At 38.0% G+C, this 27,952-nt stretch overlaps 1 protein-coding gene across 2 annotated transcripts in view; it reads right to left on the bottom strand.

The window, feature by feature from the left end:
* Positions 1-536: 536 nt before the first annotated feature.
* Positions 537-27,952, bottom strand: part of adgra3 (adhesion G protein-coupled receptor A3) — a 119,849-nt gene continuing 92,433 nt past the window's right edge. Inside the window, exons 9-19 of one of the 2 annotated variants that reach the window (XM_063043368.1) lie at positions 22,211-22,409; positions 20,083-20,232; positions 18,800-18,961; positions 18,321-18,533; positions 15,381-15,588; positions 14,239-14,447; positions 13,300-13,424; positions 11,108-11,231; positions 9,571-9,716; positions 8,257-8,352; positions 537-2,690 (exon numbers count right to left, since the gene is read on the bottom strand). In XM_063043368.1, coding sequence (XP_062899438.1) covers positions 1,427-2,690; positions 8,257-8,352; positions 9,571-9,716; positions 11,108-11,231; positions 13,300-13,424; positions 14,239-14,447; positions 15,381-15,588; positions 18,321-18,533; positions 18,800-18,961; positions 20,083-20,232; positions 22,211-22,409 — 2,896 coding nt within the window. In that variant the 3' untranslated portion in view covers positions 537-1,426. The remainder of the gene's footprint in view (positions 2,691-8,256; positions 8,353-9,570; positions 9,717-11,107; positions 11,232-13,299; positions 13,425-14,238; positions 14,448-15,380; positions 15,589-18,320; positions 18,534-18,799; positions 18,962-20,082; positions 20,233-22,210; positions 22,410-27,952) is intronic. The other variant, XM_063043369.1, reaches the window with a different exon arrangement.

Genomic DNA, 27,952 nt, shown 5'->3' with positions numbered 1-27,952 from the left:
TTTGGTCTTGCCTCTTTGCCTGGGAGAGATGGGAGGCTGAGTCCTTATCTCAATATGAGAATGAGTATGGTCATCAACTGCTTCAAGGAGCTTCAGTTTTAAAACTTGACATCGCTTTCAAAAACAAAGTTACCATCTCTTTGCAGCTCAAGTGACTCTAAATCCCTTTGGTGTGACCAATGTACGCAAACGAACTGAGGCCTTGAGTGAGGAAACTTAAATGCTTGAAGTGCCTTCCTGCATCTTTCATAAATATATTGCCTTTCAAATGATAGGCATTCCCCGCAGTACTGGCCCATCACCAAGCTGCTCACTACAAAGGGCACTAGCTGAGTTAGTCCTGCAAACCGTTCATAGTAAATAATAGGATCAAAATTATTGAGTGATTGCCCAAGTAAAACCACACTACAGTTAAATTTCATGCACTGAGATTTGAAGATTATTTAATTTTGAAACCTGCTCAAACTCAGTTGTAAATCACTTATTTTTATGCAATGGAAAGATCTGGGATTCTCTTGCAAATCAGCAATTAGATTATTGATCTAATCTATGTTTAAAGAGTACTAGAAAAACAAATGTGTTGAAAACTGGTTTAATAGCTCCTTATACAGTCACATCTTATCCCTCTTTGGAAGATGCATATTTATGATGGGACATTGTTCTGCAGTCCAGAGCCTGCAGCAATTCACTAGCGCCATAAACAAACATCACGAACAATGTAAATTCTGATCCCATCAGAAGTGAGCAGTGAATTGTGATCAGTGAATCATAGTGAGCAGCAAAACTTGCACTAATTCTTTCCATTTCTAATTTTATCAAACCAGTTCAGTTTAGCTATTACAGTGCTAATCTAGCAGTTTTCTGGTCTTTTCCTCAGAACTAAAGTCATGTATCCATCCACCCACAAAATCAATGAGATAAAATAGCATCTGTGAAGTACATAGGAAATATATTTGTTAAAATTTTACATTACAAATTGAAAGCAAGCATAAAATTGCTTAATCCGCTTGATTTTCTAAAACACTCAGACTCTTATAATTGTGTCACAAGGCAAACCTTTTATTACTTAGAAAATTACATGCTGAGAAGCATGTAATGCCCAATGCTTCTGAGCTCTATTTCTCATGCAAATTTATGTATAAGAACATCCAGTCATGTGTAACAAAACAGGACTAAATGCTACAAAAGTAGAAACTGCGAAACTGTATTCAGTGTGACTCCACAAAACTGGCAACCTTGGGTCTCTTAAAAAGATATAAAATTAGATACAAGAAACTTATAGCTTCACATACTAGATGTATGACAGTACCTTCAGTTTCAATACACAATGCAAAACAATTCTGTAAACTTTTACAATAATTTTAATTGGAAAGGAATGCATGTCACAGTTTTATTTGCTTTAATAAAATTAAGGAGTTTTCGCAAACTACACGGTAGTCTCATTTCTCCAAAATCCAGTTCTGACATTTCCAGTGCTGTCTGCACTTAGCAAGGGAACATCTTGACCACTGCCTTTCAGCAGTCCGTTTTGACTGGCCAGATTAAGGCCATAAGATTTATTGTTCTCATGTTCAGTCACTATTGGTTTTTGCTTGCTTTCTCTACTACTACTACTAACTCCATTCTTTACTGTATTCTGATTGCACTGTGGCAGTGTGTAACAAATATCACTACCATCAGGTTGGTTGCGGCTTTGATGACGGTCTCTAAAAGTGGAGCGAGACTTCCTAATGCCATGATGACTTTCATGGTTACTGTGCCTACTCCTTGGCTGGATATTATATACACTCCCTTCCACACTTGTAGGTACATCATATGCATATTCTCGTAACACTGTCAGCCTGCTGTGCCGATGAGCTTGATGGGCCCTAGTCCGGTTTTTATGATGCCTGTTCACTTGTCCATTAGAACGGAATGGAACTTCCACAGGAGTCACATGCATTTTCAGATCATTGTCCATTGAATGTTCTGTAAGGCTGTTATCCAGCTGTGTTGATAAGTTACTTGCCAAAGGGGCATGCTGGTTCTGTACCGCAGCAATGTGAAGATTAGTTAGCTTACATCCTTGGGATAGTTTGTTATTGCTGGAAGCAGTCTTATTTGTGCAGGAGGATTCCGTGCTACTGTTGGTAAGTTTTGGAGTTTCACCATTAGCATGATTAGAATCTGTAGGTGGGACATTAATTTGAATGGAATAAGTACTCCTCCCTGGACAGCAAGTGGTCATCCAACACTGGCGGACATCTTCTCTGCCAATACAATGATGAAGTATGAGAAATGCAGCCAGGCTCAAAGCTGTGGCCCCGAACAGGCAGCTAAATATAAGGTCCATAGGGTAGTACTGGGATACTGCCAATGCCCCAGATACCCACAGGGCAATGTACATAAACAATGACAAACATGTGCCCAACAATTGTGCTTGAAAAGTGTGTTCATTCTCCAGTGCAGAGGATGAAACAACAGAACAGTTTGCTTGTGATGTTGAGGTTGAATCATTAATATTCGATTCTCCGTGGTCTGTATTCGCCAAATGCTGCTGTTCCTCCGCTGATTCCTTCAGCTCATATTTCCGTTCAGGGTGCTGCTTAAGTTGCACAAATATGCTGAGAAAATAAATGCAGTTTACGAAGATGATAAACCCAACAGGTCCATAAAATGCTCCCAAGCTGGGTTCCCAAGCCATCCAGCAGCTGAAAGGCAAAAAGGTTGAAACATAATTCTGTTAGAATAGAAGCACTGAGCAAATGGATACAAATGCAAAACCATTTGGATTAATCCACAAGATAGTGTATTCCAAAAAAAAATTCAAACTCAGGTCAAAGTCCAGTTATTCAATTCTAAAACATGTTTAAAAGTTATCATAGTTAAAAAATTTTATTTTGTTACATACCATTAAAACAAATTTCTGCACTTTGAGGTCTCTGATACTGCATAAACTCTTCTCAGGCTTCCACCCCGGTCCAGGTGTCAATTTTAACTGATGTTTTGATGACAAACTCAGCCATCTTCGTCAGGAATGATGCCTAGGCATGTCTATTCCAGTAAATATATATACACTCAACTCCTGTTGTCTATCCCTCCTGGTTGGTTAGTCCTCAACCAATCAGGTTTTCACTGTCTCACCTTGTTTAAAATCATATTCCAGTAGGATTATGATTACAACAGCGGAATCCTGATTGGTTGAGGACTAAAAAATCAGGAGGGATGGACAACGGGAGTTGAGCGTATTCTTTTACCCAACTAGACATGCCCAGGCATCATTCCTGATGAAGATGGTGGAGTTCGTCATCAAAACCTCAGTTAAAATTGACACTCAGTCCCAGCTGGAAGCCCGAAAAGAATTTATGTGTCATCTACATCGTAAAAACACTAGATCCTTTGTCACTGATACTTCTGATGTGTAATACCCTGGTTTAAGACCATGCTTTAGTTTATTAATACAGTTATGCTGTTGGGTATTTTATTTTCTGCAGATTTTCTTAAAATACAATGTGTTCCTTTAATTACATTATACAATTGAGTCATTCAGTTGATTGATAAGTGAGGCTTGTTGAATTAGCCAATAAGATTTGTCTTGTTAACATTTTGGACAATAAGATGCCCTGAAACATTCTAGAGGGATCAGGGGTAGCCATTTTCTGGAGTTTTGGAAGGAGGAGGAGAAAGATGAAAGAATGGAGACGGACAACAAACACGAGTAAAGAGCATGGTGAAATGCTCACAGAACCCATTTGGAAGGACAGATAGTGCTGTTGGAAAATCCTCATGCAGACAATGGTCTCACAGAGAATGTACAGATCACTTTTAATTAGCTAGTTATCATGCGACCTTGGAGAATGTTTGATGTCTTGTCCTTGGATGCTGCACAGATATTTATTTATGTTTTGCTTGGACTGTGCTTTCAGGCAGATATGTTCGGTATCATGAGTAAACAAAGTGAAGCCAACCAATTGACTAGGTAACAATAAGCTCCAATGATTATGTGCACACTGTGAACTAATACATGTAATGGGCCCTATTTTGTTTGTTACAGTTTAAAATATTTTGTCAATGCAATTTTAATCTAAGTTTATACTGATGTGAGCTAAATTATTGCTCCCTGGCGAATGATAAATTTGCATAGGTGTGTCAGCCTCATTTTCTCTTAAAGGGAGATTCAAACTTTAACGTTTGTATTTACCCGAATCATATTTACCCTAGACGTGTTGGAAATTGCCTTCTCATTATTTTCCATACGTTGTAGAGTTATGTTGCTATTAGGCTGATGAGTTCACAGTAATAGCTAACTCATTACAAGCTTACAGTGAGAGGATTACAGACTAACCTATTTTTCTCAATAGGTCCAAATGTCTCAGAAGGTAAACCTGAAGAGATGGAATAGATCATCCAAAATGGGACAGTGGGCTCTGCTCCTTTGTATTCAAAAGTAAATTATTTAATATTTATCATAAAATACATTTCCAAGCCATCCTACTGTGCTCACTCTGAAGGAAAATGTTCACATTGCGATACATAAGTACGCATGTGACACTTTTCAACTTAAGAACAGAGGCAGTCACAGTGACAATGAACCTCTTGTCTTTACAATACGGGTGTTAGAATAGAGGTAAAGGAAGGTAGTTATTTTATTATTTGAATCGGATAAGATTGCTGTTAGCACTTGCTATCCCTTGGACAGTTTGTCAAACATTAGAACATTGAAATTCATCCACTTATTGATTGATAAGATTAGCAAGTAATGAAGGGTAGCTTATCAGGTACATTTTTATAAGGAACATTCAGATTATAAGTGCAGTTTCATTTACCCACAATTATAATAGTGTGTGATAAATCCACAATGCCAGTCAAATGAAAATGTAGCCTCGTTTAAAAATTATTTTTAGGAAGTCAACATGACTGCTGCAGTTCACTTATTACCACTAGATGGTGCAACTTTTCTTTGTAAAAAAATTTGTGTAACATATTCTACATAGCTTGCAGCAAAAAAACTGTAGGCCTGCATTATATGCCAGTATCCCCTCCTCTTAATATCTACTGTGGCGTCCTTACCAGAGCACATCACTAAGATAATTCAAACATACACTATTATATCTGGATTTGATGTTCCATCATTCTAAAAATGTCTGATATCTCGACTTGTCTAACTGCCAATTTTCCATCACCCAATTCAGAATCAGGTTTAGTATCACTGAAATATGTTGTGAAATCTGTTGTTTTGCAGCAGCAGTACAACACACAAGAAAATACATTGTAACAATAAAAAAAAAAGGTAGTGCAAAAAGAATGAGGTAGTGTTCATGCACCATTCAGACATCTGATTTCAGAGGGGAAGAAGCTGGTCCTAAAACGTCAAGTGGGTGTCAACAGGCTCCTGTACCTCCTCCCTGATGGTAGCAATAGGAAGAGGGCATGTCCTAGACAGTGAGGGTCCTTAAACAATGAATGCTACCTTCTTGAGGCATCACCTTCTGAATATGCCCTAAACGGTGGGGAGGCTAGTGCCCATGATGGAACTGGTGGAGCTTACAACCCTCCGCAGCTTTTTTCCCATCTTGTGCATTGGACTTCCAAATCAGATGGTGATACAACCAGTCAGAATGCTCTCCACAGTACCACCTGTAGAAATTTGCTGGTGAAATGCCAGACCACCTCAAACCTCTATTGAAATATAGCTGCTAGGGTGCCTTCTTCATAATTGCATCAATATGTTGGGCCCAGAATAGATCTTCAGAGATGTTGACACTCAGCTGCTCACCTTTTCCACTGCTGACACTCGATGAGAACTAGTGTATATTCTCCCACTTTCCAGTTCCTAAGGTCCACATTAACTCCTTGGTCTTAGTGACGTTGAGTGCAAGGTTGGTGCTGCAGTATCACTCAAACAGCCGAACTCACTCCTGTCCACCTCCTCATCACTATGTGCCAACCATTGTTGATCCTTGCAGTTCTTCAGTATTTCAACTAAAAATTTAATCCTCCTCCTTAATGCTATTCATAATCACCCCTTTCTCTACCTGCCCTACCTTCACGAGATTTAATATGTCACCTTCCTAAACCCTTCATTCCGATTGTCTCCAGACCCCTCTGCACCACTTCCATTTCAAAATTTCAAAGTAAATTTATTAACAATGTATACCATATACAACCTTGAGTTTCATCTTCTTGCAGGGCAGCCACAAAACAAAGAAACACAATGGAATCCATGAAAAACCCCACACAACAAAGATGGACGAACATCAACGTGTGAGAAAAAGAACAAATCGTACAAACAATAAAAAAAGTAAACAAATTACACACAGAAGGTGAACCACAGAGTCCCTGAATGCGAGTCCACAGTCACACAGCCAGTTCAGTGCTGAGACATGTGAAGCCAGTCTAGGAGCCCAATGGCCGCAGAACAAACACTACTCCTGAACCTGGCAGCATGGACCCAAGACTCCAGCACCAACTGCCCAATGACAGAAGTGAGAAGAGAGGAAGCAGGGTCAAAACCAGGGAGATGGGACGGGCTCAGGTGGGGGATCTTGGCTGACAAGGACAAGTAAACTGAACACCACTTTGTCCTCTGCACTCTGTCTTGACACCCTAATAGTTTAAAATCTGGCTTGGTGCTTAAATCAGCTAAACATCGGCTAAATTCTTGCTCTCAGGCCCATGCCCTACTGCTTCAACCCGGCCCCACATCCACTCCAGTAATGGCTGCCGCAGGCGCACCTGCATTCTCGGGAGTCCAGCTCACCGAACCCTTTAGGAGACTGCAAAAATGCCAGGTCAATCAGATGGTTTAAAATCTCCTGAAGGAAATTACAGGGTGCGGATTGCAGTGAATGTAGTCCAAGGGAAGTATATCTAGTAGAATAACTCAGTTTTGTGAGCTGCCCGCAAAACATCGCCAGCACCATCATGGGCTTTTTTACCCCACGAGCAGGGATTAGAACTGATGAAGGTTCTTTGATATGAAATTAGTTCTGTTTTGCTTTACACGGGCTACCCAACTTCCAGCATTTACTGTTTTTATTTCAGCTTTTCAGTTTCTGGAGAGCATTTTTTAAATTTTCAATCCTTGGCCAAGTTATGCTGAACTTGGGTAACCTTTGATTTAGTCTTTAGTTTTCTGAAGCCACGTGCAGCTTTGGGATTCTTTTTCCATCAACGAACATTAATTACAAATTATGATTGCTATGCGCCATTCCAGGTTTACTATCATCGACAAATGTCGTGAAATTTGTTGTTTTGCGGCAGCTAGTACAGTGCTGACACACCTGCCTAATGCGGGAAGTTGACCATAGGTTAAAATTGACAGAATGCTAGTAGTCAAGCTGTTCAGTAGACACAGAGGGAAGAGCAGAGACCATTGCTCAGTATTAAATTAGGTAACTTCCCTACACCAAAGTAGGCATACAATACAAAAATTACATCATTCAGATGTTACTAGTGTCTTTCGAAATGTGATAACTAAAAATACAGCTCTTGCTTTTCCTTTGCTTATTTCAATTAATTTTCTTTGTAAATAAGTATCTAAGTTGTGTTTAATAAATATTTAGATACAATTCTGTGATTCTCTCAACACCCACTGATCCATTATAAAGCAGCTATAAAGACAATGGTTTCATTGCTTAGGCCCACAAAATTAAATTTATTGCAGTGGGAACTCTACAAAATCAATGCTGAATTTGTAGATATTTTTAATAATAACATAAAAACAAAGGAGACAACTTCCACTCAACACATCAGCTTGAGCCCACACCTTGCTCTCAAAATGTTCTACATTCATAATGACTCAATTCAATGTCATTGAAATGGATAGTGTAACATATTCTCTTCCCTTTGGAACCAATTAGGATTTATGGTAATACTTTAGGCTAAGTCCACAAATTCTGATTTACTGATTCATTTTCAGCCTTATGAATGAGAAAACATTAATTTTTCTAGACCTACAATATAACCATTACAAAGCTACTTCATGAAAATAGAATAAAAATATGTAGTTTTTGCATGCTCAACGGAATGGTTTAACTGTAATTTCTAGTAAATGTAAATGCTCCAAAATACCTAGTCTCTAAAATTTCTTCAGATAAAAAGATATTGCATTAACTTGTAATTCATTAAACTGATAACAAAATTCAATAAGCTGTTTTTAGGACGTGACATTTTTCAATATTACAATTTCAGTCAATTTCTTTTCCCAACTCATCTCAATTCCAATGGAAGTTCACTCAACAATACATCTGAAGATAAAAAGTAAACACTACTTACTATGGTACATTCACTTTACTTCCGTAATTTTTAATATTAGCTGCTGCTGTGATACCGCACACGATGATGGGAATTCCTCCTCCAATTAGATAGAACCTTTAAAGAAATGCTCATCAGGGAAAGTATGAAACAACTGCATGTCTAACAGATATAACTATTTATGAGATTTAGATTAACCAACCAGAGATGCAACATGTATGTTTATTCCATCTTAATTAAATTCAATTTCAGCACAAAGGCAATTTGTTATTTCTTGCTTCACAGCTGGTGAGATTTCCTTTAGCTTCTGGGTGAAAATGGCTATGTATTAATTTAGATTTAACACAACCTGCTGTTTTAATAGGTACGTGACTTGTTACTTTGCAAAATACTGAATTTATGTTTGGAAGCAAGGCACAATGTTTTGATTGATTAGCGTTAACAGAAATACATATCCTGTTTCTGTACTAAGCACACTATTTGTCACAACACATTATGCTGAACCTCTTCTCAGATATCCTTGTCCAACTCTTTCAACATAACATTCCATTTATCTGTCCATCTCTATGTTTCAACTTCTCCCTAATGATTTTTCTCACCCATTTCCTTATCACAGTGAATTACATATTCTAAGCCATGCTTTCTAAACCCCTAAATTTTATCCTAATTTCCCTCCTGCGTTGATTAATTAACTTTCAAGTTTTGGTTCTGCTGCAAGTTTATATTGTTTCTTAAATAGATTAGTATGTAAATAAGTGGTGTCAAATTAAATATTTTCTGCATGATTTTTCCTCAATGATTCTACTTGAAAGATTCATAACTTAACGCTTCAGCAAGATAAATGTGCATTCCAAATTCTATTAAGTTATTGCAGTTGTGGCTACTTCTTCAGTGAAAGCAACTTAAAAAAACCTCACATTTAAAATAACGGAAGAGCTTCAAAAGATCTGTACGATTAAGACCTAACTCAACTAATACAAGTGGCAATCAGTCCCTTGAGCCTTTATTCACCAGTCCCTTTATTCACCATTGAATAACATAAATAATCTTTTAACTAAGTGCCACTTTCCTGCAAGAACACCTATCTTTGGATACCTCTTCATATTCAAAAATCTATTCCTCATCTTAAACATATTTAGTGACCAGGTCTCCAGAACAGTCGAGTAGAGGCAAAGACTCATCCATCACTCACTGGGTGCAAACAACATTTCAATCTAATTGGCTGACCCATTACTTTGACACTGTGATATCTTGGGATAATGTAGCTTTATCTGTTTTACAACAAAACACAGTGCACATTAAGAATGATGTAATATGAAGAAAGCCTCTGCCTACCTTAGCATCGGCCGAGGTGGGGGAGGCGGTTCATCAGGATCCTGACTTCTCTTTGCTTTCCTCGTCAACTGTTTGAAAATATTTCGTGCTGTGACACCAACCCACAAGATGGTGGCAAGAGTAGAATAGTGTAGAATTATCCCAACCTATATTTTTTTTAAAGATTTAACACATGAGGATATATAGAAATATATAACCTGGAAGCCAGTCAAAAAGCCGTGGGAAGCCTTGTTATGATAATGGGTTTATGTTTCATGATTACGTTATAAAACATATTACAGAGTAAAACATACTAAACACAGACAACAAACTTTGTGCCTACAGGTTAACCCATCACTGAAAAACCAATCCATTTTTCTGTATTATTTATTGAGCTTTTACATTACATCGCAATCATAACTCCCAGTTCCCCAACGTGAAATAACTTCTTCCCATATTAAATCAAGAAACTCTAGTATTTAAGGAGCCTGCAGTATTTAAGAAGCGTACTGCACTCCCAGCAACTGACACTTTTCCTCCATTCTCATCATAATGCTACTTCAATGGAAATTCACTCTCCCAACTCAAGATTAGGCTCCCCTTCCCATTTAGAAACAGAGCCTTTCCAAAGTAAATACACGTGACAAACAAAATTAAAATCAAAATCAATAGGTAGACCCAGCATGGATATCCAGTAAAATTTTGTTTTTTTTAAATAAGACAGGAATAGTTCCCAGAACTACAGCTGACAGACTTATACTTAGGTAATAATTACTAATCTTGGACACTAAATAAATTGAAGAGGTGACTTTCTGAAAAGATGATGTCTCACCCTATTTAAGTCCCAAGTAAGGACATATATTTGCTGTATTTTACACAAAAATAATCAACAAGTGGCATTACTGAAGTTAAAATGTTGTGATTCTGTAATGGTAATTAAAATATTGGTCTCAACACACTAATGAAAATTTGCAAGCATGCCAATTTGCTTCTTGTACAACTGATGTTTAAAATCACAAACCCTCCTTCCCCTGATGAGAACCTTTTTCTGTTTCCATTGTTTCCGACAGAGTAAATACATACCACAAAATTAATCAATTTAAGATTTGTGTGGTCAGAAAAATTGCATGAACCTTGGGAACATTTTAATAATGGAGGTGTATAGAGATATATTTTGAAATACAGCTTATTTTATCTGCATGTTCTCACATTTTTAGAATACTCTTAAAATGACATTCCATATCAAGTCTCTGAACATTTTCAACCTGGCAGCACGGCCTCCCTCAACTGAATGAGAACAAAATTATCTTCACAATCTTCAAAGAACTGTGACAATAACATTCTGCCATTATTTCAAAATACATTTGATCACTGTCTCATATCTGAACTTCCAATCAACTAATCTCCAGAGATATTTAATTCTAATTTGTTGGTTCTTATTTCACCAATTTTCGATTGATGTTATTGAAAAAAATTGTCCTATTGCAAAACTTTACTGGTAAAAAAAAAATCCTGTCATTACGGAACAATTATGAAGTATGAAAATATTTTTACTTACCGCCTGGCAAACACTAATATTTCTGGTCTGATAGATGCCAATTACAAACACCGCACACGTAAGGAAAACGTGAAAGCAGAAGTTAACCAACATATGCCAACTCTTTCTGCTGATCCGGATCACCCTGCCACAACAAAACAAATTTATCAGGACTGTTCTCAAATAACCTTAAGTAAACTCTAATATTTCTTTGTCTTTTATTCCCTTCCTCACCTACATTGCTTGCACACGTGTCAGTATCGTGGAGCCACCGACATTCAACAGAAGAAATAGGAGAAGGAATTGGCCATCTGGCCCATTAAGCCTGCTCCGCCATTCAATAGGATCATGGCTGATCTGGCCATGGACGCACTTCCACCTACCTGCCTTCTCCCCATAACCCTTAAATCCCCTACTATGCAAAAATCCATCCAACCTTGTCTTAAATACAATTACTGAAGCAGTGGAGGCTACCTCATCAGGCAGAGAATTCCAAATTCAACAGCTACAATATTCAGCTGGCAAATACCTTACTCAAAGACACGTGCAACCTGTCTTTTGCCATGTAGTACTGAATAATTTTTTGCTATCTTTGGAATCAAACTTCATTTAGCATATGAGCAGCACCCTTTATTTTTTTTAAAAAAGTGATATGTAATTAAGTTTGTGGATATATGCACAGAAGAATTACAATATAGTTACCCAATGGTTAAAGTGCTAATCATATATAAATTTGAGTTTGCAATTGGATTTCTCCATTACAGTGGATTGTCAGAACTTGAACAATAACTTCCATTTAGATCAAAATCAGCTGTTCTCAGAAGAAAATCAACTCACTACCAATAATATGCAATCAACTTCAGACTGCAGTTAATGGCAGACAACTGATAAAACCTAGCTCCTAAGTTCCCATTCAGAAATGAATGCCTAAGAAGTACACACCAAGCAGTGACTACTAGCCCTGCAATTACTTTCAACAACATGGGATCTAACTAAGCACATTCTGGTATTTCTCCTGAATTGTACTGTATTTCAAACTTCTAGCTACAAATGTCTAGTTCCTGCAGTTTGGTCTTTAGCAAACATACAGCTCAACTAATGCCAAGAATCAGCAAGTCAGAAGGTTATTTTAACTTGCTTAGGCAGTGACCAACAGGGAAAAAAATCAAATGGAAAATAGTTACCATTCTAGAAATCAAAATGTTTGAAGATTTTTTCCCTTTGCTTTCATACATGTTATGCATATACACTCCAAATTCCAGAGAAAAGGATGCCTGACTCCATGAATAGATTTCTTTTTGGTAGATAGATTTGATAGGATATACAAGCCAGTATTTAATGACTTCTATATTTTCATGATCAGCCAGTGATGCAACCAACACCATTAACCCTCCGCAATTCTCTTGATTATTATCCTCCAGTACCAGAACCTTCTCCTTGCACCAAACTGAACAATCTTCCAGCAACCCACCAAGCACTGAGGTATGCAGCATACTTTATATAATCACATAAATATTTGCTGGATTCTGTTTTTCCAACTCTCAGCAGAAAACTGTATTCAGCATATGGAAGCAGCAGTGAAATCTGCAGTTCTTTCAACATTAGGGTTTAATCACCAAATAGCTATGCCCAACCACAATATGATTAATGTACAACCACTGATAAATGAAGCAAAAATCTGGCATGACATTTTAATTTGTACTTGTGCCCAAACTAAACATATACTCATTAATAATATGCCAAATGCACAATTATACAAACTTTTTGTTTACACAGGGCATGTCATTATAAAGCAAAGCTTTTGCTATTGCTCTTGAATTCAAGAGTTGATCCATCCTTCAATCACCAGGGTCTTCTGAAATATGTTTAGCACCGACTTCTCATTCACTTTATTTCCTGATACAATCAGTAGGCAAAATAGTCAAACTGATGGGCCTATGGAGCTTTATTAGGTGAGGCTCTCACTGTCTTACAATGATCTGCCTTTTTCCACTTTCACTTCCACGCTAAATCTGAATCACTTTAATATATTACTGAGTGGAAACTAGAAACTCCTACATTTCTAAGCACAGATTTTAAACACTGCTTTTTCAAAATATGCAGCAAGCAATAAGATTAAATGACTATTGTTTTGTTCATATGATATCATTTGCATTTAGTTTGAACTAATGGCACAATCGCTATATATCATTAAATGCTAGAGAAGGCATTACCTGTGGTAATATATGTAACTTATGATAATTATAACCAAGCAAGTGAGTAATACTGTTCCCGCAACATATATTACTGGATGCAAGAACTCAACAGTCTGCAGTAGGAAATCAGCACCGGTCAGATCCTGATGGGACAATAACATTCACGATTAAAAATAGAAATACACATATTCATTAGATCAGAGATGACAACTAACAGCAAAATGCTGCCACAAATAAAGCAGTTACACACTCTTTTCAGGGGAAGAATGGTTAAAAGGTAATAGTTTCAAAGCTTATTGATAAAATTCAGTCCATTTTCGATTTTCATTTGGAACAAATTTTGATACTAATATTTATAATTCATAAGCATAGATGGTTAGAATTTGTTTCTCTGCATTCAGGCTTGATGATGAAAATGACAGTGTAGCAAATGTAGGCTGCCAAATACATCGGCAGTGTGAGAGCTGCATAATCACATGTATTTCATGCAAAGTTTTGTTTTAAAAGTGGAACTAGAAGACCAGACAAAATCTAAGATTATTCAGGTCACCTTTAAGTTTATCCAGAGTAGCACAGTAGAGGTAAGGCAACCCCAACATCACAGTGGGGGTGGGGGAAGTGTGCGTTCCTAGAGAATGTGCTGTCCTTTCCTTTAGGTGAAGCCCAGTGCATGTGTCAAGAAATGAGAGTTGAAAAAAAAGTTTATTTATTTCAGTTTACACATAAATTCTATGAGAGCAAATGTTATTCCATATCTCAAGGGCTTGGCGAGTGATTTATGAATTTTGTAAGTGTCAATTTCTGTTAAAAGCAGGGGTTGCCTAGTGAATAAAAGATAACGCTGAATTTGTTGTTTGTGTTCAGAGGGAAGGTAGGCTACTCAGAGTTCCACAGTTTTCAGGTCACTGCCATCAAGCTTCTATTGGTGACGAGTTACGTAGAATATCAAGTCTTTACCATCAGCACTGCATAGTTGTTCAAAGTGTGACACTGCATGGTGGTGACATTCTCATCCGATGTGACAATCTGGCAGCCATCAGAAATCCACCCTCCATAACCATTCAGAAGGTTGAAGTCCCAGTACGCTGCAACAGCATCCACCCCGTGCGCAATACGACGCAGTGTAATAGTGACAGGTTGACTGAGAGAATACAGATTGTTGTCATCTTTTAAAAGAAAGCAAAGAAATATTACCAATTACAGATGCATGTATAACTAACTGAAGGATAAATATGGATAGCAAAAAGCTTCACTAAACTTTTATCACTTTTGGGTTTACTAATGTCACTCTTCCTCAGTGCTGGAAATGTCATCAAGAGGATTGTGTAATCTAGAATATAAACGTTGTACTAGAACGAACTATTCCTTTTGGATTCAAGATCACTATAATCAAAATTCTACAACTGAGTTCCATCCAGTTAATAAAAATCAACAAAATTTAAAGATGCAGTAGCAGGCATTTTGTGTGCATGACTGTTTTGAACGGGCAGGGTTTACTGAGGAGTTGAAGAGGAGGAATTACACATAAAAGACTTACTGAAGGTGAAGTTCAAAAGTAATGATTTCTTTTTCTCCTCATTAGTTTAAAATAAGCCTTTAACAATATTGGCATCAAGCCTCTTATCTGCAATAGTTATATAGAATATCATTAAGAACATATCAACTCTGGAGCAGGCTCGATGGGCTGAATGGCCTAATTCTGCTCCTATGTCTTATAAACCAGTTTCTAAAAAGAATTATGAATTACTTAATATACATATCTGCTTATAAACAGCTGGCTTGTTTTCTCCTATCAAGTCCATAAATTTAAGTTGCTTGACCAAATACTAAGACAACCAGAACCAATCAGATGAAAACCAATTGTTTGGAAAAGCATTGGGTCTCCTGTTTATCATTTACCATTTTGTGATTGCAAATTTTTCATTTTAAAATCATAATTACAAAATCACTCCAAGGATAATTTTTTTAAAATTCAAGCACCAACAGTGCAATGCAATAAACATATCTCCCCATCCATCACTTAGTAATTCTCTTAAATACTGCTCTAAAGTATTTACTGAAAAAAAGGAATGAGAAATGAAACCTGGGTACCTCCCTACCTATCTTAGTGTAGATGACTGGAGAGGCCACAGTCCGTCTCTTTCCATCATCTGCCAAATTTGTAGAATTCCCCGTGCTTGGAAAGAGTTTGCCATTCCGAAAAGCAATAAGCTGCAATTTGTAGACTGCATCTTCCGTTTGGCTTAGTACAGGATTTTGGGAAAACAAGGATGGTGGTAATTGAATAGATGCCTCTGCAATAGTATTCTATGGAGTATTTAAATAAATAGTTTTAGAATTGTTGTATCATTAGTCACTTGTCAAATGGAGTAGCAACAAATACAATGATTTTTATAAAAGTATTTTTACTTTACATTCTACCTGAGTGACGAGTGTTGATTTTGCCAATATTGTGACATACTGCTTAATGAAAACAAAAAAAACCACTTGGATTTACATTGCATAATTCATATCCTTTACATGATCCAAAATTGTTTACAGCCAATTAAGCTCCAAGTACAATGAAGTGGAATCACATATTTTAAGGGAAATATTCAGCCGCTCAGTACAATCAGTTATCCAAAATCAATCTGCCACACAAATGTATATCTGTTCAACTAGCTCTGTGGCATATTTTTTGTTTTGCAAATACATAGTGAACAATACACAATTTTTTCAGGCCACGATATAAACTTTGACTGCCACAAACACAGAATTCACATAGTATAAAATTAACCTGTTCAGGAGTAATCTAGAAAATTTGGGCCAATCTTCTATAGTAAATGAAGGGACAGAGAAAAACCAGACACGGAATTTAGCTAATTCACAACATATTAAACTTCTTTTAGCCAGTATGGTTGTTTGAAGCTGAAAAGCAGCTTTTAACCATTGACATAACTAAAATAGGCACTCAAAATCTCCCGGCAATTATCATTAGTTAGTACTAACTATAGCATTTTTCAACAGAGTGATGAACTGCATATTGTCGAGGCTTTATGCTTTTCAAACTTCTAGCCCATTTCTCAAAGCTTTGATGTGTATTAATTTTGAGAAATACTAATTTTATACAAGTATAGTCTCTTACATAGATGGATGTCACCTTATTAAAGACTACTTTGATCATTGTAACTCACATCATGTTGCAAAAGTTCCACATTATTACTGCAATTTTCCAGTGGAGCTACTGTTACCCCCAGTTTTGAAATATTTTAAAGATGTACTTCAATTCAGTCTCTTACACCATGGTTAGCAATGAATATATTCCAACCTAAACTGTCAAGACATTTCATTTCTAATTGTAATGAATCCTTGAATGGTATCTAACTGCTCCACTCCCAGGTTCATCAGGCATTCAAGTTCTCTGCAATAGAGCGAATGAACTGTCTATAGACTGACCAAAGCATTGCATGTCTCAGATATTCTTTTGTAAACCGCATTTTCTCCCCCCCACCCAGTTTTTAATTTTTATAATATAAAAATTACACACACACACATATATATGCACACACAATAGCACACTCCTGCTTATGTTCTCACATTTCAACACCCACTGGGCTGATAGCAACAGATAATTGCACAAACCCTATTCCTATTTAAGTCTTTTTTCTGTCCATAAACAGAATTCTACTGCTTCTATATGTAATTGGCTAAAATCAAGGAATTGCTGTGGTAGAGGAATTAAACTGTATTCTCATTGCTGAAGAGATCAGAATAAAGGTGTATGACCTCACAATTAGAGCTGGGTGCTCACAAGGCACCACAACAATTTAGAAAAAGAATAATTTTCATCTGCAGTTATTACATTTCACTGTAGTCAGTACTGCTTAATAACAATTGCAGGAAGGTTCTGGATGGTTACCTCAGAAGTGCCAATGGGTTAAAACCCATCACATTGAGATAATGTTACCTTATCCACCTACATTGGCTCCGTATGCTTCGATAACATTGGTTATCAAAAATCTACCACACCATGTGGGGCAGAGTTTATCATCTTTTGTATGCAAATATTGAATTTCCACTTAACTGCAAATATTGCAGTACATTTACAGTATGGCCCTCTACTTTGTACTCCAAGTAATTTAAAAGATAAATCACTGATCCTCTTGAGATAGGGGATTGAATATTCACTACTATACTACACAGTCCGCTAAACTAGTGGTGCATAGCCTTCATTACAGATCATAGCTCAGCAAGCTGCCATGCTTGCTATCACCCTAACCATAGTTACCTGGAACAAGTTACCAATGTTACTTTCAGTTCAAGGGTTTTCTGCTGGGGGAAAATGGCATTTCCTCTCTATATAAATGCTTTAATAATTGGTTAAGTGACTTTGATAATTGATCCATATGTATTCTTCCAAATTGCATTTGTTCGCTTTTAAATAAACATTTACAGAAAACAAGAAGCGATATTTGTACTAACCAATGGAATTTTTTTTTTATGATCAAAACGAAGCAATTCTAAGCTGTGGGCTGCCAGTTTTATTTTTGACAATTTCCTCTGAAGAACAGCCCTAACCATTAATTGTAATTTACCTTAACAAGCATCTATTCCATCTCAGTGAAATTAATAATAGTTACAATTAGCCCCAATTTAAGTATAAATTATAGTGAAGCATTTTACTTTGTTATTCAGTGTTCCGCAGGTGATCTTCTAAAACGCTGCAATACACAGCTGTCCAACCCACCCACTCAGATCTCTCCCATGCTCCTTGAGCCAACTGTAGTATTTTAATAAAAATAATAAGCAGAAAGGTTAAAACATTAAGTGGTGTTAAAAAGATAACACGAAGATATATTTTGCCAGTAATTACTGGCAATTCAGTAAAGTCAGCTGATTATTTTGCCCATCTCCAGGGGCACGGTTTCCAACAATAACTCTTAAGTGTATAATTATCTTTCTTTACGAAACCAACTTTTATACAAGTGACAATATGGTTAATAGAGCAAATTTAATATACAGTGCAGACACATCCTATATAGCCCAGATTGACTGCTTACCTTGATTACAAAACTAGAAAGTGTGTTGCTGATATTGCCAGGACTGCACTTAAAACTGAACTGTTTATCTAGGTTGCCATCAGGATCTCTGCGCCCAAAGTCAGTAAGTCCTGTTCGATCCGCCATAGCAACCTTCTGGAACACAGTGCAAGTCATTCCAGCAAAGCCATGGGCTTTCACCACAGAAGCTTCCATTGCAATGTTTGGAGAATACTGTACAAAGGGGGGGTAAAAGCATTAGAAAGCACATTACGTAACACATCAATAGAATAATTAACATTTTTACCTGCTATGGAAAAATGGTGATGGAAAAAAAAATGCGGGGGGGGGGGGTATGCTTTATACTTTAATAATAAAATTACATGATTTAGCAAAGTTGGTTGAAACTCAGACAGAAGGGAAGCATCAACTTAGCAGATTTGTTTCCCATCTGCACAATACGCAATATCTACAAAATATCTTAAAGACCCCATTCTTACTGTGGAATAAACTTGAGCTCCACTGGCAAGCCTGTAAGTAGCAATCCGTTGTAAGCACTGAACAATTCGAGTGCAGGCTTTTGCTTCCCACTGGGCCATCCAGAGGACGTGCTCATCTGCTAACATGATGTTACTGGCAATATCCACCATGACATCTCCAAGCTAAAAGAAATAAGCATTCTTTTTCAAATGTAACCCTTATATAGAAAAAAACTCACCAATAAGTTGTACAGTACAAAGTACTAAAACCATGTTTAGGTCAAAACTGACAACTTTAAGACAAAAAACAAACATTTGTTTAAAATAATTGAAAACAATATACCCACTGTACAGTTGCATTTTCTTTGATAAACTGGATGTCAGTACATATCCTGAGCTTTCATAATAGTTCCAGTGCCAGGAAATGAATTATAATTTTAAAAATGTTTTATAGATTATATGTCTTTCTTCTAATGTACCATTGGTTTTGTTTGTCAAAACAAAATACAAACCAAAGAGAAATGTACACAATGTACTGGAAGAGCTCAACAGGTCAGACGTTTCGGGGAGATACCCTTCATCTTGGCCCGAAATGTTGACTATTTATTCCCACCCACTGATGCTGCCTGACCTGCTGAGCTCCTCTCATTGCTCTAGATTTCCAGCATCCGCAGTACCTCGTGTGTACAACTAAAGATAAATAATTCTTTTTTAACTTTAAGCAATATTAATCTGGTCCTGATGTACTAGTCCTAATGTGTCCCAATTAACCAGAATCCACAGTATTTCTATTCCTTAATGCTACAAGATTAGTTATGTAATCTGATACAAGACAATTACAAACTCCCCACTGTGAAAGCACAATTGAATATTTAGTAAGGAAGGAAATGATGTTTGTATATTTATGTTAGTAACATAATAACATAATAAACCAAAGCATCTAGGCAAATTTCATAGAGAGAGCACAAGATGTCAGATCAAACGTGCTCGCTGGAGCCGCGGGACAGCTGCACCACATAAAGTAAGGCCACTCATACAAGCCTAATTAATCATTCCCACCATATGTAATTTGTCCTCTTGCAGATCCTACCCTTTATTGCCTAGTTAAAAATAACTTTTCTGAAATAAAATTCTCATCAACACGTGGATAATAAAATGAAGATACATTTGTCTGAGAATTTGACAATTACAAATCTCACAGAAAGCAAAATTAAGCATCGCTATTTTTGGTTTTAGGTTCATAATTTTAATGTGTTTAAATATTTATAGGTAAGTATTACAATCAAGTTGTAAGCAAAACTCACCTCCTTGTATTTCTCTGCAAACCTACCGAACTTTTCAATCATTTCAGCCACAAAAATGACATCCATCTTATCTGAGAAGTTTGCTGCTTCCATTGTATAAGCCAGCAGTTGCTGTGCTGTTGCTACAGCATTTGTAAGGTTCAAAGGCATCTATTTAAAATAAAAGATAAATTCAGCTGTAAAATGCCAACCCAAATACCTTTTTGTAACACATGGATCAGCATGGATAAAGTATTTGCAAAGACCTTGCAATGAAACTCTGTATTTTTCTTCTACAATCTTGTAGAAGTGAGACATGCTGTGAATCAGGCATTGAAAAATACTTCAAATGTTGTACCTGCCAATCTTGCAGACATCCAATAAATGCATTTCTATTGGTTACTGCGTCAGCAATTTGCTATTCTGAAAAGCAACCCAAGGGCTGCACACATAGAATCATAGAGCACTACAGCACAGAAATAAGCCCTTCAGCCCAGCTAGTGCTTGCCAAATTGTTACTCTGCCTTATCCAAGCTTCTCTTAAATGTTGCAATTAAACCCACTTCCAAAACTTCTGCTGGCAGCTCCTCACTTGCACCACCTTCCAAGTGAAGCTGTTCCCCCCAACCCCCACCCTCCCAGGTTCCCATTCTAATTTCACCCTTAATCCACGTCTTCTAGTTCTAGTCTCAAGCAGCGTCAGTGGAAAAAGCCTGCTTGCATTTACTCCATTTATACCTCTCAATTTTGTATACCTCTATCAAATCTTCCATCATTCTCCTATGTTCCAAAAAGGAAAAAAAAAGTCTTAACCATCTCAACCTTTCCCTATAACTCAGGTCCTCCAGTCCCGGCAACAGCCTAGTATATGTTCTCTGAATATATCAAATAATTCATTTGTACCAGATGCAGAAGTATGTACCATACAAAAGATAGAACATCCATTTTTTGGCATTAATCACAACACCCTTTACTCTTGCATGCAAATTTGAATGCACATCTAAATACCGTTTCCCCAATAAAAATTATCCAAAAACAGTATTGATTTCCAAGTGTTTAGATGACATCCAAGTCAATCTTACCAATACCCCTTCCAATTTTTCCATCTGAAACACCTGACAACTGAGCTGAAGAACAAACACGAAGACCACCTATTAAACGCTAGAAAGATCAAAGACTTGCCTCAAGTCTCCTTCACAAACTTTATTCCCTACCCACTGATTTCATCCCCATCTCTTCTACCTATTCCAAAAAAAAATCAGTCCATTTGCAACTTCAATATCAGATCTAACCCTAAAATATGCTGCTTATATTATGTTTACTCAGCAACAAGTTCAGCTGTTTACATATATCTATTCATTTGGTGTTGAAATTTCTATTCAGACTTGCTAATACAATGAACCAGTCTTCCTTCCTCTACTCTCTGTAAACTTGTGGACATACAAATTTTACTCTCAAGAGCCACCATCCCCTTCCTGCCAGTCCTTGCAAATACTAGTCACCCAAACTTGCTAATCTATGCTTACTCCAGGTTAAATAAACCCTAGATATTTCGATTTTCACCCGTGTTCTCAAATCTTCAACACCTTCAGAGTTAGCTTAATTGCTTATATGTCTCCCAGCAGACCTCCAATTCTGGATTTTTGCTCATCCCTCAACAATATTAATCCAATAACTCCCATGCTTTCTGCTGCCAAGGTTCTAAACTCTGGAATTTACTCATTAAACTCAGAGGTGAAAACAGGCTCATACAGTTTTTGGTCATTTTCTCCACTACCTCCTTTAGTCATTTACTGTAAAAATTGGTTTGATGAGGCTTTTGTGATGCCGTTTGGGATATAGGGACACGTTAAAGGGATACAGAAATAAAAAATTCTATTGTCGTAGTGCAGATTTTTTAGCCTGGATTGTGGGTTCAAGTTCCAGTGTGATAACCAAGCTGGCAATCTTTGTACAGAAGCTAAGAAGAGCACCCGTGAAGTAATAGAATAAATGAAGCTCTGCAAAGATAAAATGGATCTTCACCAACAAAAATATGACTACTGAACAATGCATTGCTATATTCATACAGGTATCTTTTCATTATACTTATTAAAGTCAATTTACAGGTTTAACTTCAAATAATTATAATGCTAATGATATTTTGTACCTGGTTAAACATGTAAAGAACCCGTGTAACATCATTTGCATACTGACATCGAGAGTAGTTGTCATCTGACCAAAAGCCTCCTCGATCGCATTTGCGCCAAGCCTTCTCATCCTGAGAGCCACCAGGGTAGATCCCAGTGCTTGCAGAGTAACGGGTACAGAGCAGATAGGCAGTGATGCCAGCCAGTGTACGAGGCCACCTGAAGACAGAATGTTCATTCATTCAATCTATCCATTGGGTTTTAATCAGAAATATAGCATAACCTTAACACCCAGTAAATGAACACATTCAACTATTAGATAGAAGATCTATGGCAGTGCTGCATGCTTGCTGAAAGCTCTTCAGGTGGAAGAAAATAGATAAGTTCTTCCCCTATATCATGGGAATAAATCACGGCATATTTTAGAACTGGAAAAAAGACAAACTGGTGCCTGTAGCTAGGGAAAATACAAAATTAATTTTGCACTTTTATGCTAGGGTGCTGCTTTCTCCAACTACTGAAAAAAACTACCATAATTTCCAAGTATTGTAGAGTCACCATATGCAAACAGATTACTTTAGCCCTGACCCCCAACCAGAATTAATGCTACAGAGGACTGTTTCCATCCATGCCCCTGAAATCAGTCCAAAAGCTATTACACAAAATCACTTGCTAGCTTACTTTTGTGGGGGAAGCGGGAGAGGAGAGAGAACCTGCTATTAAAACAAAATAGTCAAAAAAGATGCATACCAAAGATCAAAGGAAACAGTACAAAATAGCTGAGGGGCAAAAGAATGCACAATATTCTAAAGACTATTTGCGAAATGATAAGATTTCTAACATTTCCAAGTTTAAGTAGTACAAAGAATGCCCTAGGAGAGAATTTGGATCATTGGAATGTACCAGCTGAAGAGAGAGATGCAGATTGGCAATGGTGTCATGTGCAGAGTACTAGAATCAAAAATGTAGCCAGTACCTTACAAAATACATGAAGTATGGTAACAACAGCAGAATCTTATAAAGTCTGGTTGGAAATTTAGATTTGGTCCTTTTCCCCTTTACCGGATCTTGCCCTTTTTTTTTTAAAAAAAACAGCACAATGTTCTCCAAAGTTCTACCTACATTGGCGAGTTATCCTAACTAGTCCCAAACAAAATACTGAACAGGATTTGTAGGACTATGTGACCAAGAATACTTAAATACACAAGTGATTATTTTTAGAAGTTTTCTTTTGCATTGCTTCTGATTTTGAAGATATATCAGTTTGTAACATTGGCAACCTCAGCAAAGGCTTTCCATGACATTGACTCATCCAATGCTTCATCGACCTACAGTTGCAAGAAAAGTGTGTGAACCCTTTGCAATTACCTGGTTTTCTACATTTATTACTCATAAAATGTGGTCTGATCTTCATTCAGGTCATAATAATACAAACACAATCTCCCTGAACTAATAACACACAAACAATTGTACTTTTATGTCTTTATTGAACACATTGTTTAATCATAGTCCACGCTAGACAAAGTATATGAACCCTGGTATTTAATAATTGGTCGAACCTCCTTTAGCAGCCCCCACCAAACATCTGTATCTGCTAATCACACTTGCACAATGGCGAGGAGGAATTTTAGACCATTCTTCCACACAAAACTGTTTGAGTTCATCAATATTTCTGGGATACCTTGCATAAACAGCCTCTTCAGGTCTTGCCACAGCATCTCAATTGAGTTAGGGTCTGGACTCTGACTTGGCCATTCAAAAACATGCATTTTCCTCTTTTTAAACCAATCTGTTGTTGATTTACTCTTGTGTTTCGGATCATTGGCTTGCTGCATCATCCAACTTCTATTTAGCTTTAGCTGATGGACTGCTACCCTGACATTCTCCTGTAAATTGCCTTGATACAATTTTGAATTTTGGGCGGGGTTCTGAGTTGGATGATCAGCCATGATCATAATAAATGGTGGTGCAGGCTCGAAGGGCCGAATGGCCTACTCCTACACCTATTTTCTATGTTTCTATGTTTCTATTATTCCCTGAACGACTACAAGCTGTCCAGGCACCGAGACAGCAGAGGAACCCCAAACTATGATGCTCCTTCCACCACGCTTCACAGTTAGGATGAGGTTTTGGTGTTGGGTGTGCAGTGCCCTTTTTCCCCCCAAACCAGGGTATCTGCATTTCCACCCAGAAGTTCAACTTCTGTCTCAGAGGCACTGTAGAACATCCAGGTGGTCTTCTGCAAACTTGAGACATGCAGCAATGCTTTTCTTGGACAGCAATGGTTTCCTCTGCAGTGTTCTTCTATGAAGCATGATGCTTCTTCCACCATGCTTGTTCAGTGTTGTTCTTGCAGTGGACACATCACATGAACAGAGACTTTAGCAAGCTCTTGAGATTTCTGCAGGTCTTTTAGGTTCTTCATCACCTCCTTCAGCATTGCACGTTGTGCTCTTGTTGTGATCTTTGCAAAACACCCACTCCTAGGGAGAGGAGCAAGAATACTGAGTTTCCTCCATTTGTAGACAGTTTCTCTTACTGTGAACTGATGAACACTCAGGTCTTCAGAAATGCTTTTGCAGCTTTTTCCAGCTTCGTTCATCTCTATAATTATTCTTTTAAGGTCCTCTTAAAGTTGTTTTGATCGAAGCATTCTACACATAAACAGATCTTTCTGGACAAGAGCAGGCTCTGTCAGTAACCTGACTTTGTGCGTCTCTTTTTTTTTATATACAGCAAGGCACGTCTACAACCACTACCTGCAATCTCATCTCATTGATTGGAACACCCGACTCCAAATAGTTTTTGTACAGGTTCACATATTTTTTAAATGTAGAACGTAGACTGTGATTGTTTAAATGATGTACTCAGTATTGATGAGAAGTAGTACACTGTTTGTGTATTGTTAGTTTAGGCAGATTGTGTTTGTCTATTATTGTAACTTAGATGAAGATCAGACAACATTTTATGAGTAATTAATGCAGAAAACCAGCTAATTGCAAAAGGTTCACATAATTTTTCTTGTAACTGTACATCCAAACTCCCACTCTATTTACCCTTTACTACCATACTCATTCACCTGTGCTGGCCATCAGTTGGAAACTCAATTGAAAATTATCTCTCCTGTTCCACTGATTCGGGCTTCACCACCTCCCACACCTCAACTTGAAACTTCTCCATACAGTTAAAGCAAATTCTCAAACTTTAACCTTGTTCGATTCATAGCCAAAACCTGCTGCTCTTTCAACTTCCAGCACTGGAGACATGAAGGTTCAAAATTACAACTTGTTTTTTTTTAAAAAGTAATAGTAGTTGACTATTTATGAACATTATTTCTAAAGTCAGCATTATCCCACTACCTTAGATCACAGAGTACATTTTATTGCACTACATATTTCATTGGATTTCATTGATGTTAAAAGTATTATTTTTGTTTAAGCATAGTGTATCAAACTAAAATTAAAGATTGTAACACACATCAAAGTTGCTGGTGAATGCAGCAGGCCAGGCAGCATCTCTAGGAAGTGGTACAGTCGACGTTTCAGGCCGAGACCCTTCATCAGGACTAACTGAAGGAAGAGTGAGTAAGAGATTTGAAAGTTGGAGGGGGAGGGGGAGATCCAAAATGATAGGAGAAGACAGGAGGGGGAGGGATGGAGCCAAGAGCTGGACAGGTGATAGCAAAAGGGGATATGAGAGGATCATGGCACAGGAGGTCCGGGGAGAAAGACAAGGAGGGGGAAAACCCAGAGGATTGGCAAGGGGTATAGTCAGAAGGACAGAGGGAGAAAAAGGAGAGTGAGAGAAAGAATGTGTGTATAAAAATAAATAACGGATGGGGTACGAGGGGGAGGCGGGGCATTAGCGGAAGTTAGAGAAGTCAATGTTTATGCCATCAGGTTGGAGGCTACCCAGACGGAATATAAGGTGTTGTTCCTCCAACCTGAGTGTGGTTTCATCTTTACAGTAGAGGAGGCCGTGGATAGACATGTCAGAATGGGAGTGGGATGTGGAATTAAATGTGTGGCCACTGGGAGATCCTGCTTTCTCTGACGGACAGAGCGTAGGTGTTCAGCAAAGCGGTCTCCCAGTCTGCATCGGGTCTCGCCAATATATAGAAGGCCACATCGGGAGCACCGGACGCAGTATATCACCCCAGCCGACTCACAGGTGAAGTGTCGCCTCACCTGGAAGGACTGTTTGGGGCCCTGAATGGTGGTAAGGGAGGAAGTGTAAGGGCATGTGTAGCACTTGTTCTGCTTACAAGGATAAGTGCCAGGAGGGAGATCAGTGGGGAGGGATGGGGGGGACGAATGGACAAGGGAGTCGCCTAGGGAGCGATCCCTGCGGAAAGCGGGGGGGGGGGAGGGAAAGATGTGCTTAGTGGTGGGATCCCGTTGGAGGTGGCGGAAGTTACGGAGAATAATATGTTGGACCCGGAGGCTGGTGGGGTGGTAGGTGAGGACCAGGGGAACCCTATTCCTAGTGGGGTGGCGGGAGGATGGAGTGAGAGCAGATGTACGTGAAATGGGGGAGATGCGTTTGAGAGCAGAGTAACCTAGTTCATTTCAGGGGAGAACTCTTAAAAGTAATGCAGAATTATTGCCTCCATGTATCGATAAAATTGTACACGGAAAGAAAATGGTCTGTACCAAAGAAGATTATACTGTTACAACCAGCTCATCTTATTCAATGGAAATTTAAATATTGACAACTAGGGTGCCCAGAAGAAAACTAATCTTTGACTTAACCAGAAAAGCACAAAATAGATTTTCCAAATATCAGCTAGCTCCAAATTCTCAACAATTTACTCCTATTTTCGTACACCATTTTTGCTGCATTTCATTTTTAGTAAATGTTAGACATGTTAAGGCTAGCTTTCAAATATACTGTCTCCTTTAAACAGTGCAGTCAGCAGTTTTATCACACTCATTGCCACAGACTGAAATGGATGTTTCAGAACATTAATATTCTGCAGTGCCCCAGCTATTTACCTTTAGATATATGGCAGATAAATCTGCAGCAGATTTGTAATGGCATGGGGAGAGCTGTCAAGAGACTAACCATGTGACACACACCCAGGTCTGATCAGCCTGCGGTGGGCCTGCCTCAGCTGAGGGTATCTTGTGATAAAAGGCCAAAACACCCAGTGATATCGAGGTACACAACTGAAGATATGTCGTAATGGTAGTAACATCTAGTGGTCATCTTTAAGAACTACTTCCACTCAAGTCAAGTGCAGTGCAGAAACTTTAGGGATTGTAACATCCAGTCCTATTAATCAAACTATTTCAACAGAAGGTTAACAGAGTCAGGAATATCATCAGAAAGATGAAACCTGCCATGGATGAACCAGGAGGTACGTTGTCCGCTGAAGGGTAGATCTCTAGCATTCAAGTCTGGCGACCCAGGCCTGTACCAGAAAACCAGGTATGATTTGCAGAGGGCTATTTCAAAGGTGAAGGGACAATTTCAAACGAGGTTGGAAGCAACACTGGATGCACAGCAGCTCTGGCAGGGTCTGCAAGACATTACTTCCTACAAAGCAAAACCCAATTGTATGAATGGCAGCGATGCTTCACTACCAGATGAACTCAACACCTTCTATGCACACTTTGAAAGGGAGAACACCACTACAGCTGTGAAGATTCCTGCTACACCTGATGACCCTGTGATCTCTGTCTCAGAGGTCAATGTTAGGTTGTCTTTAAAGACTGTGAACCCTCGCAAGGTGGAAGGTCTCGATGGGAGTACCTGGTAAG

The sequence above is a fragment of the Mobula hypostoma genome, chromosome 3 (assembly GCF_963921235.1).
Source record: "Mobula hypostoma chromosome 3, sMobHyp1.1, whole genome shotgun sequence".
Taxonomy (NCBI): domain Eukaryota; kingdom Metazoa; phylum Chordata; class Chondrichthyes; order Myliobatiformes; family Myliobatidae; genus Mobula; species Mobula hypostoma.
The sequence above is the reverse complement of the archived record's forward strand: the minus strand, read 5'-3'. Positions and strand labels throughout refer to the sequence as shown.